General features: G+C 41.6%; 1 protein-coding gene across 1 annotated transcript in view; it reads left to right on the top strand.

Moving 5' to 3' along the window:
• SPTLC2 (serine palmitoyltransferase long chain base subunit 2) overlaps positions 1-8,497 on the top strand; it is a 77,949-nt gene extending 69,452 nt beyond the window's left edge. Inside the window, exons 11-12 of the mRNA XM_075030081.1 lie at positions 2,474-2,603; positions 7,784-8,497. Coding sequence (XP_074886182.1) covers positions 2,474-2,603; positions 7,784-7,903 — 250 coding nt within the window. The 3' untranslated portion in view covers positions 7,904-8,497. The remainder of the gene's footprint in view (positions 1-2,473; positions 2,604-7,783) is intronic.
• Positions 8,498-13,630: the final 5,133 nt, after the last annotated feature.

A 13,630-nucleotide genomic window follows, 5' to 3' on the forward strand; every position in this document is an offset into this window, starting at 1 on the left:
GTATATATTAAAAATCTTTGCAACATAAACAAAAGCCTGATTTCGAGGACAACTTGACTTTGGTAGCTGGTTTTCAGTGTCCTGTGTATAATGCAGGGCTCAACCAACACTTTTTAAATTTGGAAAGCAGAGCTTCATTTAAGCCGTACTGAACATCTCTAGTGCTCTTCTAGCTCAGTTAGGCTTCAGTCTGGCTAAGCACTGTGGTTCTGTGAGGGAACAACCATCATCTAGCACTCTGCATGAAGCTAGATACAGTCTTCCTCCACCCTTCTCAGTATAACCTAATTTAATTTAAAAGGCCTGTAACCTTTATGGCTGCTGTAGAGTGCAGTGTGTGCCGTCCAGCACAGAGAGGCATACTGTCTCTACTGCTCAGCTGCTCTACTAGTCATTAAAATCTTTTCCCTGGAAATTTTTATTAGCTGAGCAGTTGGGCCAGTAACTTAAAAAAGAGCAAGAACACAGAGCTCTGATGAGAGTTGGCCCTTAGGATCTACATTGGGTCTACTTCATCTTCTCTTTGTCTCTTGTAGTCTGTTTTTTTAAATATTTTGAGAGTACTAAATGGATACAAAATGAAGTGTATCAGGACGCACCTATTTATAAGGAAAATAGTTGCAGCAGAAGTAAAAGTCAGAAAAATTAAAAACCTTGTAAAAGGATGTTATTTTTACACATCCTTATAAGCCTCTTAAGTTCATTGCTACTTCTCAAGACAAGGTCAGTTCAAAAAGGATTAACCATTTCCTACGGTCTGTAGAAACACCCACAATTGCACTGTCATTACGGAAAGGATCTAGATCTTCGTGCCTCTCGTCACATAAGTCACAGCTGCTAATTTCTTTAATCATAGAATCATTTAGGTTGGAAAAGACCTTTAAGATCATGGAGTTCAACCATCAACCCAACACCACCATGCCCACTAAACTATGTCCTGAATTGCCACATCTATGCGTTTTTTGAACACCTCCAGGGATGGTGACTCCACCACTTCCCTGGGCAGCCTGTTCCAATGCCTGACAACCCTTCTCAGTAGAGAAATTTTTTCTAATATCCAGTCTAAACCTCCCATGGTGCAACTTGAGGCCATTTTCTGTCATCCTATTGCTTTTTTACTTGGGAGAAGAGACCAACACCCACCTTGCTACAACCCTCCTTCAGGTAGTTGTAGAGAGCAACAAGGCCTCCCCTCAGCCTCCTTTTCTCCAGACTAAACAACCCCAGTTGCCTCAGCCGCTCCTTATAAGACTTATGCTCCAGACCCCTCACCAACTTGGTTCCCCTTCTCTGGACATGCTCCAGCACCTCAGTCTTTCCTGGAGTGAGGGGGCCCAAAACTGAACACAGTACTTGAGGTGCAGCCTCACCAGTGCTGAGTACAGGGGGAATGATCACCTCCCTGCTCCTGCTGGCCACGCTATTTCTGATACAGGCCAGGATGCCGTTGGCCTTCTTGGCCACCTGGGCACACTGCTGGCTCACATTCAGCCGGCTGTCAACCAGCACCCCCAGGTCTTTTTCTGCCGGGCAGCTTTCCAGCCACTCTTCCCCAAGCCCATAACTTTGCATGGGGTTGTTGTGACCCAAGTGCAGGACCCAGCACTTGGCCTTGTTGAACCTCATACAATTGGCCTTGGCCCATTGATCCAGCCTGTCCAGATCCCTCTGTAGAGCCTCCCTACCCTCAAGCAGATCGACCCTCCCTTCCAACTTGGTGTCATCTGCAAACTTGCTGAGGGCGCACTCAATCCCCTCATCCAAATCGTCAATAAAGATATTAAACAGAACTGGCCCCAGTACTGAGCCCTGGGGAACACCACTTGTGACTGGCCGCCAACTGGATTTAACTCCGTTCACCACAAGAATTTGTTTTGTTGAAGATACTGTGTGACAGTTTTAAGAGGTCTTTGCATTTTCCTTAAAAATATTTGTTATCAGATTAGATTATCTCAATTTACTGTGGCAATTCAATGGTTTCCATGATAGGCACTTAAGTGGTACATTCTGTGACACCATAATGTACTTTAATTGAATTAAATTGGTGAAAACAAACTCTTGAAACTGCAGAAGCATCTGCTTTGGAGGATTGCAGCATGGGGGATTCCTTGTATAGCCAAACTTCTGAGCCAAAATCCCTGTTTCTTATCAGAAAGATTTCCAAGCTTAGGTTACAAATCCGTTTAGAAATAGCCTGCTAAAAGACCAGCCTTTGCCACATATCATCTTTCAGCTTTGTTAGAACTTAATACAGTGAAACCTTTTGAGGAGGACCACCTTGGGATTGAGTTAAAAAAAGCTTTTGTGAACAGGTATTCTGCCTCTAAAAGAAAGCACTGGAAGCTCCAGATTGTGGTCTTACAGGCTTGCTTCAACAAAAGCCTATGTGGGTTAACATAACCTTCATGCTGCTTTGCTGCCACTTTGCTGCCACTGATATAATTCTGATGATCTTTCTTGTTCTCTCTGGCAGTGCATTTGGGCGTGAGATGCTGAAGCGGAATATTGGTGTTGTGGTTGTGGGCTTCCCTGCCACCCCCATCATTGAGTCCAGAGCCAGATTCTGTTTGTCTGCAGCTCATACCAAAGAGATGCTTGATACAGTAAGTGTCTCGTCTTGTCTTCCTTTTGCTCATGCCTTCTATACATCAAGGTACAACAATTGTCTATTATTTGTAGACTGGTTCAATGTTTGGTATACAAACTAGTTGAACCTAATGTTCAAAGCCTTGTGTAGTAGAGCTGGCAATGACTCCATCTCTCTTTCCTTGCTTCAACAATGCAGAATGGCTGCCTACAATAAATCTCAGGGACTTTCTTTTCCTATTTTAAATGATGTGAGAGAGACAGTCTCATTCCTTTGAGATAATGCTTCTTCCTCTCTTAAGAGGCTCTACCTTCCACTGAACCTTTTAGAAGGAAAAAATTCTGCTGCTTCTGACCCTAGATGCAGAAGGTAAGCAAGAAAAAGCCTGAGAACTTTCAAAACACCTGTGTTATCAAAAGCAAGTGCAAACCTCAGCACATGATTACCAGTGAGAATTTTTATTCCAAAGATTACTATTCCAGTTCTTGTTTACAGCTTCAGAGCACTATATCTTAAGTGATCCTGTCCAAAATGAGTCTGTGTCATGTGCAATGCTTTACTGACTCCTGCCTGCAGGAGTAAGCGTGTTCCAGCAGGAATAGAGGTCCACTTGAAGAATGCCTGCATCATAGTTGGGAGATGCTGCCTTAAAAATTAAGGATGGAAGTTACTCTGTGACTAATATAGTTGAAAGGGATTATATTAATAAGCCTGACTATCCTCAGTATGTTTTGGTGTGGTAACTACATTCATTTTTGAGTCTTCTGAATAACCTTCTTTGATGAACATGTACATGGGCTGTCTTAGGCTCTGTCAAAGTTCTCCATTGTACATTTTTCCCCACTTTGCTGTTCTGTGGCTCAGAACCTAAGCTAGGTTGAGTCATGACCTTGGACTTCAGGAGAGTAGACTCTGTCCTGTTCAGAGATCTGCTTGGAAGAATCCCATAGGATATGATCCCAAAGAAAGGTGTCCAGCTGGTTGATGCCCCCACCCCACCACCACTGCCCCCGAACAGCGGTCCATCCTGACTTACAGGAGATCAAATGTATTGGAAAGCCTGCATGGATGAACAAACCAACAAAAACATAAAACGGAAGCACATAAGAGATGCAGGCAGGGACAGGTGACCCAGGAGAGATAGAGAGACAGTCCTGAGCATGCAGGGATGGGGTCAGGAAAGCCAAAGCCCACCTGGAGTTGAATCTGTCAAAGGACATGAAATGCAGTAGGTAGGGTTTTTATGGGGGTATTAGTAGCAAAAAGAAGAGTAGAGAAAATGTGGGGCTGCTGCTGAATGGCATAGGGATCAGGTGAGAAATGACATGCAAGAGGCCAGGGTACTCGGTGCTTTTTGTTGCCTCAGTCTTTAGTGATGAGATTTGCCTTCAGGAATCCTGGGCCTATGAGATCAGTGGAAAAATATGGAGCAATGAAGACTTACCCTTGGTGTGAAGGAGGATCAAATAAGGGAACATTTAGACAAACTGGACATACACAAGTCCATGGGATCTGATGGGATGCACCCACAAGTGTTGAGGGAGCTGGCTGTCATTGCAAGGCCACTCTTGATTATCATCATCTTTGGAAGGTCGTGGTGATAGGGGGAGGTTCCTGAGGACTGGAAGAAAGCAAATGTCACCCTTCAAGAAGGGCAAGAAGTGTGATCTGAGGAACTGCAGATTGAGAAGCCTCACCTTGATCCTTGGGAAAATGATGGAGGAAAGAATCCTTGAAACCATTTTCAAACATTTTGTGGACAAGAAGGTGATTGGGCATAGTCATCATGGAGTAATGAAGGGGAAATCATGCCCAGTGCCCAGATATGATCAGGTGGTAACACTTCAATATATGAACAGCAAATGGGACATATAAACAGATATTTACAAATATCTTGTCAAGAAAAAAAAAAAAGATTCAAACTTTCACACTTCACTGCCACAGAACTTTCAAATCAACAGCTGAAAATGGCTCTTTTTTATTTCAATTTTGTTACCAAAAATAGTAAGGCAGTGGTGTGTGCGGTTTGATAATGTATATTCAGTGTTGTTCTGTATCAGTTAAACAACCTGCCATGTATCTGTGGTGCTGTACTTTCTGCTTCTGAGTTGTTTCTGCCTTGTAAGACCTGAGAGATTCTGCCCTGACACTTTGACAGCAGACTGCCTAAGGAGCTCCTTCCCAGCTACTTGTCCTGCTACTCTTCTCGTAATTATCCCAATTCAGTTGTTTCTATTCCATATAAAAATTCTGAAGTGTATGTTTGGAGAAGGCCCTCTCCTTCCCTTCCTTTCTCCCCCCGTATAAAATTAATACTATCACAAACTTGGCTTGAGCATGGCAATAGAACTGAGTGCCTTACACAAATGAGGGAGCAGTAACTTCTGGCCAGGTGGACATGGGGAGAATGAATGGGAAGGAGGTGGGAGGAAGGAAAAGAAAGAAAACTGAAGTCTCTGAAATCATATTGCTGCAAACTGAGCTACAACTGAAACATGCAAACTCGATGTGCTGGCACTACCTGAGCAATTATGCAGTCTTGCTGTTGGTTAGATTCTTTGTCTTCTCTCTTTATGACTAGCTGGACTCTTCATCGTAACAAGCTGCTTTTGCAGGGTCTATATAAGTACTATACTTGCTCTCTTCTAAAACCAATCTGTAACTTCTATTACTCCACTTAAAAAAAACTCTTTTCCTGGCAATTCGCTTACAAGTCTTTCTGCTTTCCAGAAAATGTTTCAAGTTTTGTGCATTTATCTCTGAAGACTCATTTCTAGAGTACCTCTGTAGGTGCTAAATGCTCTGAATTGAGGAAATGCTTGTTTAACATATTAGGGCTTGTCTGCCTAAGCAAATTAATCCAGGACAAAATGAGGTGTGAATTTTGAAGTGAATGAAGAAATCCTGAGTTAGCGCAGTATGTGGAGGCTTTGTTCCAAGTTAGTGTAATCCACTTTAAGGTTCAAAACAGCTGCATGCTCTTAACCCGGAACATTGGCAAGAGGAGTTAATAAGGAACAAGTCTTTGTGTCAGTGACTTTGTGTTGTGTTTTCTTGTGATACAGTGAAAGGGGATTGATTTCAGGCAGCTAATCATTAAGGCAGCCCTCAGATCTGATCCCTCTGCTGAACTGTGGCAACAATATCCAGGAGGAGAAAGAACTGTAATGAATAGACTTGGAGAGAGCTGGCAGAGTGCTTCTTCAAGTCAGTGACAGAGGGGAGAACTCGGTAGCCCATCTGTGCGTGCATGGATGCTAACTAGGTCTGGTATGGTATTTTTTCTGGAAAAAAAAATTATGCAGGTTTGGAGCATGGCAAAGAGAAGCTTGTCTTGTAAATGCTGATATTTGTAATGCTTCCTTGTTCTTATTAAGTAAACCCACATGATGGGGAACAGTTCTCAGTTACAATTTTAACCGTTTTATGTAAATAAAACTTCCTTGCCTTAAAATATTTGGCTCAGGATCAGAGTGAAGTTCCTCATAACCTGCATCCCTGTGGGCTGGTGCTTTCTTTTCAGTGATGAAAAATATATTACAGTCTCCTGAAGTCAGAGTTCACCAATGCCATTTCCTTTGTAGTCTTTGCCGGTCACATGGCCCTTTTTGTTTTAAATTAATAAAATCCTAAATCTGCATTTAAGAATAACAGTTAACAGACTCTTTCAACAGAAATTTAACCTTGAATTGTTTCCATATGGGATCTTTACTGAAAGCTCTAGCAAACTGTGCCCATGCTTTTGTTTTGGTTTTGTTTTACCGAGGTCCAACTTCTGGGTTTGTCGTTCCCCCAGATTTCAGAGTGGAGAGGTTTTTGCTGCCAGATATAACAAGCATGAGGGGCCGTTTTTTAAAGAAACAAAAACTTGAACTATCCATCCAGGAAGGAAAAGCATGTAGGGATATTAACCCCCATCTCCCAACTATTCTCAAGAGACAGGCATTTGACCCAGAACATGTTAAAATTGTAGCTTTAATGTTGAATTAGTGGCATTCTGAAGGAATGCTGAATGTACCTATCTGAATAAATTTACAATTCAAGGGAGTGCAGAATGCCAACCTTCGAGTTCAAAAATCACATTGGACTTGGAAGTCATCTTTTGAGCTCACTTCTTTGTCACTTGCCTATATAGGATAATTAGCATCACATACTGTTGCAAATTTCTCTGCAGCAACTGATTTATTTTGTACCTTGCTCCAGGAGTGTTCTGTAGAGAAGTGAATTGAAGTTTAGGGTTTGGCTTTTAACAAACCCCATTGTGAACCAGTGTCTTATCAAAGAGATTGCAACATAAAGAAAGTATGATTAACTGAGCTGGGACTTTCCTTGTTTCTTATGTTAGGAGATGTTTGATCTCTGGTAAACTTCATAACATTTGCATTCAGGTCAAAATGATGAAATGTTTTGTTAGCTCACTAGCAGTGTTCTGGGCCATCAGTTGCCTGAGTGTTGCCTTTGTGGCAACCTCAGTCAGTGGGACTTGCTTTCAAGGGAGAAGGTTCTTGGGATCCTACCCAGAATAACATTTTTCATTCCTTGGATTGGCTGGCAAAAACCTCCCATGCAATGTTGTTTACAATACAGAGCTTGCATCTCTAGTTTTATATGGACAATGCAAATTAACCAAGTGTAGATACAACAAATGCATCAATAAACTTGTTAGCACAATATTGCAGTTTACCTTTTGCTATCTTGTCATTTAAAAAATACAGTAAGTCAGAAATGGTATACTAACACAACTTTTTTTCATACTGAATGATGCATAAAGAGGAGTCAAACCTCCATGTCTATATTTTTCTGCTTCAGCTTTGCTATCTCCAGGGAGGGAGGAACACTGTTCTTGGTTTTTCTCTCTATGAATAGTCATGGCTTTTGGGGGGGGGGGGGGGGGGTGACTGTGAAATTTGAGTTAGTATTGCTGGATATTATGATCCTGCCTTAGAAATGGAGTAATCGAGTGGGTGCAGAATCACTCTCAGTTAAGTGACCAGTGCTGCTCGCTTGGTCTTGAGACTTCTGAATGCTAAAATCTAAACCAAATCCCATGCACCTCTGAAGCTACGGACTTCTAGCACAGTAAAATCTTAAGTAAAACGGCTGTCGGAGTAGTCTGCAGGCATGCAAAAAGGAAGATGTGCTGATAACTTGCTTGTATCTGTCTCCTCTGCTGATCTACTGTGGTCTCTTTCTCAGGCTTTAAAAGAAATCGATGAAGTAGGGGACCTTTTACAACTGAAATATTCCCGTCACCGTTTGGTACCTCTCTTGGACCGGCCATTTGATGAGACAACATATGAAGAAACAGAAGACTGAACTCCCTCCATGTGCCTTGGTGGGAGGGACACACCCCGTGGGACACTCTGTGGCGCACAGGCCACAGCATCCGTGAACAACACACTTATGACTGCTTATCAGACATTTCCTCACAATACTGAAGTGGCCACATCAGCTCTAAATGGCATTTTGTAAATAGGGAGATGAGAAAAAAAAGCTTTGATTCCTGTGTCTTCGGGGTCTGGCCCTAGAGGTGCTTGGCTTTATTTTTTCTTGTTGCTTTTTTTATTTATTTGTCTCAGTTTGTTCACAGCAACCCAAGTTGGCTGTGCCTGATCAGCTCAGACTTTGTATGCACCATTACCCTCCCAAATGCTGGCTGAGATGAAGTGAGCATGTGTGACGCTGGCATGGCAGCATTTCCAGTGTCACTGCTAGGTATCTGACCTTCCCAGTAAGGAGCGAGCTGACCTGCCTGTTCTTGGAAACTTCCTAAAGAAACTGCTGATTGCTAACTTTGACATATTTAACAAGATGGATAATCAACCAAATTTTTTTTTCTTTTGCAGTTACTTGTGTTTAAAACTTGAATTTAGCCTTTTTAAAATAAATGTGTTGTTGACATGTCACTGACAGGACCATTGTTCCCAAACATTATTTAGTTTTGTAAGCCACAGGCAGAAGCACTTCTGGGACTCTAGTCTCTTTTCTTTCCCAGTATGGATTCCAGGTTGTCTCCTTGTTTTGACACTAATTGTCCTCTTGATATAGGGTAAGTGATAGAGAGGGGGTTTGTTAATTTTTTTTTAAATGGGCTGTTTTGTCTTCCTTCTGACGTACTTATGTCAAAAAAAAAAAAAGGAAAGAAAGAAAGAAAAAGGTGGGTTTAGTGTGTGTTGCTTTCTCATCTTCAGGTTAATTTCTCTTGCTTTAGAATTATCATAGAACCATGAATAAGTCACTGCTAAGTTCTACAAGAGTGCTCTTGGGATTAAGTAAACCATAGCCAGCCTTGTGCTTCTTAAGACCAGAACCCGTCAGTAAGCAGGCCTAGACAATGGATGACTATTAGGAGAACCACTTAATTCATGCAGATCCGTGAAAGACTGCTCTTTTTTGTCACACTATTTCACTCTTTCTCATCATATATGAGGTGTTCTTCATTGGCCTTGTTGTGCAAGGCTTTTATGCAAAGACTGTAGACAGCTTGACTCTTGTATCATACATTACATTTTGTCTAGCCAGCAAAGTTTCGGTTGGCAGCTGCATATCTGTGTAGGCCTTCCCTGAAGAAAGAATGTCCTCACAACTGCATTTAGTTCGAGATCTTTATTCTTTTGCATTTCTGTTACAGTGAGATCAAATTAATGTTCACTGAGCCAGTTGCTGTTTGGAATCTTTATGTGCAAGTTCCACACTGTCTTACTCTGATCAAAGTTTTAAATAGACACCTTTGCTCTAGCACACCTTAGAGGTGGTCTGCTACTTAGTCATTGCATCTTGAATTATTTCAGTGAACAGAATGGATCATTGAAGAGGTACCAAAAATTTTGTAACAGCAGTCAGTTGCAGTATAGTTTGTTTCTGTATTTTATATCTTGGACATGTAGGATTTCTGCAAAGATAGTAAAGCTTTAACATTGTGTCAATTGGGTTGGGCCAGCTCTTCAATTTGGGTTACAAAGTGCTTTTTGCAGGTGGCTGGATTTTTTTAAACAGATTCCTCATAATGCTAAAGCAGAGTGCAGCTCAAAGCTATTTGCCTGGTGCTGCAAAAATAGTAATAATTTTTTTTAAATTCTTTTATGTTGACTCTGCAACTAACAGGGAAGGAGCACTTTGGTCAATAGAAGCAAGCAGTTCTGCAAATACATCTGGTGATTTAAAGCAGAATTGGCTTCTATTTTATAGAATATCTGTCTTCATGCATTTATAGATCTTGTTGCATTTTAATGTAACAGAACTTCAAAACACTGATTCAGCTTTTACCATTGCATTTCAGAAATTTAATTAAATGAGAAGAAGTAAAATTGTCTGTTTCAAAATAAGTCCAGGTAACTGTTTCTGTCTTAGTCCACTAATGTTGATTTGCTTGCCTTCTGGAGCAAAGTGTGCGCACTGTCCAAGAAGTCTGTAACCTGTATGTGCAACTCTGATAGCTATGGAGTAGTCTCATTTGTTCAGCCACAGAGTGAGTCAACTGCAATTACATGAGCTTACTTTCTCACCTATGTTCTGCCCAGGACTAGCTTTAGCATTCCACCAGATGACCTGCTTTCTGACTTCAAGAAGCTTTACCTCAAAGAATTATTGCTTTTTTACTTTCTGGATTGTAGTAGGGAACAAGAGGAGGTTAGTGCAGAAAGCTTTGACTCCAGCCCTGGTCCTGTTGACTTGATCATGGAATGGTTTAAGATCGAACCAACCAACTTGAAGGCATGGGCACAGGTCAGTAAGGAGCTGTTTTGAGTATTCCCAGATGTACAGCATGCTAGTGTCTGCTGTGTAGTCAAGTCAGTTTGAAAACTGTGATACATTAAGTTAGAAGCGGGTTATCATAGATTCTACCAGTCTCAAGTCTTAATCATGTCTCTGGGATTCAGTTTTAGGGCAGTTTGTCTTTAGAAGGGAGAAAAACATTGGATAAATCTCAGTAATTCAGGTAACTCCTGTATAATGCTTCTGAAATTGTCAGTGTTTGAAAATTACTGGCCCCCATTGGGATTCCAGTTGCACTTGCTGAGGAAATCATGTTCATGCTAAAACTTCTACCATTTAGTATCTTTCTGCTATGTCACGCTGTCTGCATATGACTTTAAATTCTGGGTTGCAAAGACATTTCAGAAATCATTCAGGCAGTTAGTAGCATTTGCAAACTGCTTGGTTACATTTCAGCCCTGCCATATCCATTTTGGGAAGCAACTTCCCGCCCCCCCCAGGAGGCCTTTTATTCAAGGGAACGTGTTTTGCCAAAGTCTGGTACCTGTTGAAACTGCTTCTGAAAAAGACAGAAGTTACAAATCCAAGATTTTGCACTTTTAAGTCAGTAATTCACCAAGCATGAAAGCCAGGAAAATCTTTTCACATCTACTAAAAAACTCTGCTCCCACAACCCGGGAGGGGTTGGGACGCCTCCAAGAGGGAGGACCACTACAGGTTTGTACTAGGCAAACCTACAGCATGTGTGCTGTCACGGTATATGTAGGATGGATTGCTGCTTTGATGTTTATGTACTGACCAGAAATCTGTCTCCTTTTTGTCCTGGCGGTAGAAGTGAATGAAAGAACCAATCTTGAGAGATCACAAAGGAAGAAAAGCTGCTTAAGAAATAGACTTCAGTCCCTGCCAACTTTTCTGAGACATTCTAATTGAAAATGACTCCTGGTATTTCTTAAGAGATGCAAAATTCAAAAGAAAATGAAGGCTGCTTTTGAACAAAGGATTTTGCCTTGTACTGTACATTGGCTAAACTTACTCATAAATATACAATAGTTACCTTCCCAGTACCTCTCTGAAGAACTTAGCGAGCAAGATTTTGCTTCTGCTGAGTGGAGTGAAGAGTTTAAAACCATTATAGTTTTCAAGGCTGATGGCCATATTCTTTTACTCTTAAGAAAATTGAGAAGCTCCTGTTACTGAGCATCAGTGAAGAGTGAGAGATCTGTTTCTTCTTAGAAGCTGGCCTTCCCAAGTAGACCTTTGTCTTAAGGAGCCTGATTCATAATTTTTCTTTAATTCTTTGGCAGAGAAGAAACCAAGGGATTTTGTGTCAAAATATTCAGGGCTTTTTTTTTTTTTAACAAGACACAAACTTTGTATAGTATCTGTGTATATGGTATATTTAAATCTTTCAGTTTCTATATTTTTTTTTTTCCCTTCTAAGCATCCTTAAAGAGCTGTTCTGGTTCTTGGGTTACTGGTGTAGCACACTTCTGCTTTAGGCAAGGACTCGGGAGTGAATTGACTGAACATCTTACCATGTTGAAGTCCTTCAGTGAAAGAATTGCATCATCCATCCTTCTCTTGCTCTTTCCTCTAAGAGTGCACAAGTGGTACCCACTGTCAAAGCTGTGCCTTCACGTAGAGGAGGAAAGGGAAGTGTGCCCATGATATCAGTGACCTAGCCCTGTGCTGCATGGATGAAGGACCAATACAGCAGAGATGGAGAAAAGAGGCAGTCAGTCATCATTTATTCTCAGCTGTGCAGGGATCTTTCATGTGTACTTGAACAAGCATCCCTAAGGCAGGAATGCAACTTTCAATGTCCAGAGGGACACTCCTCTAAAACTTCTCTACACCAAGTAAATACTTCCTCTCCTGTGCAAATTTTAATTTCTTTATCTCTGAAAAGTATTTGGTTTGCAGCAACAAACAGAAGCCATGTTATCCATTCAGGCAGATCATAGGAAAGGTTGGAGGAAAGTTGTGAGCATGAGCTCTCAATTTCATCTAAGAGAGCACCTTCCAGCATTGGATCTGGAGCGCTATGCATGAGCTCCTTTGCTGCATCACAGAGAAGGAAACTTGTGGAGATTTATCCCAATATACAATGTTCAGCCAAAATTTGTTCAGTTTATATATATTATTTTTACAGTTTATACTCAGCCTGTGAAAGTGTCAAGCATGCTGGGATCTGTGTGGGTGGCACCTTCTGCACAGAGATCTGAGGTACTTGCGGTCTGTTGTAACACTGGTGAAGCACTGAGCTGTCTGGGAATGGCTAGTACGAGACCTCGGGAGGTGTCTTGCTGGCTTTGGCGCTGGACCTGGCACCCAAGTGGCATTGGACCACTTTGGGAAAAGCACCAGTCATTTGACCTGTGTAACTTGAACATGGTTTTCAAAGAAAGAAAAAAGAAACAAACAAAAAAACCCACTCAGATGCCATTGTGATGGCTTGTATTCCTGTAAACATTCCCAGCCTTGCAGTTGTTCACCTGTTCAAGGATTTGGACATGAAGCTAGAGCACAACCATGAAGTGTTTGTGTGAAGTATTGTGCTTTATCTTTCACTAAGAAGAGAAGCGTTTGGTGCAGACATTGGAGCTGTTGTGTTTACGTCCCCAAAAGGGGCTGGGTGAAGGAGGTGATGACTGTGGTGTGTGTTGAAGGCCTTAAACTGTGACTCTTGGTATGAAGAATTGAAATTAAAACTGACCTTGAAGAATGCAGTGGATTTTAACCCATGGAAGAATACTCTGTGCTCTTAGTTAAGCAATATGTACTGCTGTTTTCTTGGGAGGGAGGGAGAGGTTCAGCTCAATTTGTATTTGACCCTGGCTAGCAGCTGTTTAAGGAGCAAGGAGGTGTCTGTATGTGAAGGCCAAAAATAGTGTAGCTCTCTGCACCAATGTTCCTACGCAGCAAGCATCGGTAACTTGTTCCTGGGCTGCTGTAAGTGGGAGAATTATTGAGAGGATCAGGGACTTCAGAAGGAGTGGCAGCTAGCAAATTAATTTCATCAATAGTAGGTGAACAGGTCTCACTTAAGTATGCCAAGGGTTGATGCTGTTCCAAAAATACCCATGGCGAAGTGAAACATGCACCAAACCATCTGACTGCTGTAAAGCATTCTTTTTTTTTTTTTGCAAAATCTCATCCTATTCAGACAGTATTTCTGCTACCCCCTAACGGTATATTAAGCTAAATGCATTTTTAACTTCAGACCAGTTTGGGAGAGATCAGAGGAACGTTGGAGCCTGAGGCTTTAGGCTAACAGCCCTGAAGCCAATGGTGGCCCACATTTCCACAAGCCCTGGGCAGAAT

The sequence above is a fragment of the Buteo buteo genome, chromosome 6 (assembly GCF_964188355.1).
Source record: "Buteo buteo chromosome 6, bButBut1.hap1.1, whole genome shotgun sequence".
Taxonomy (NCBI): domain Eukaryota; kingdom Metazoa; phylum Chordata; class Aves; order Accipitriformes; family Accipitridae; genus Buteo; species Buteo buteo.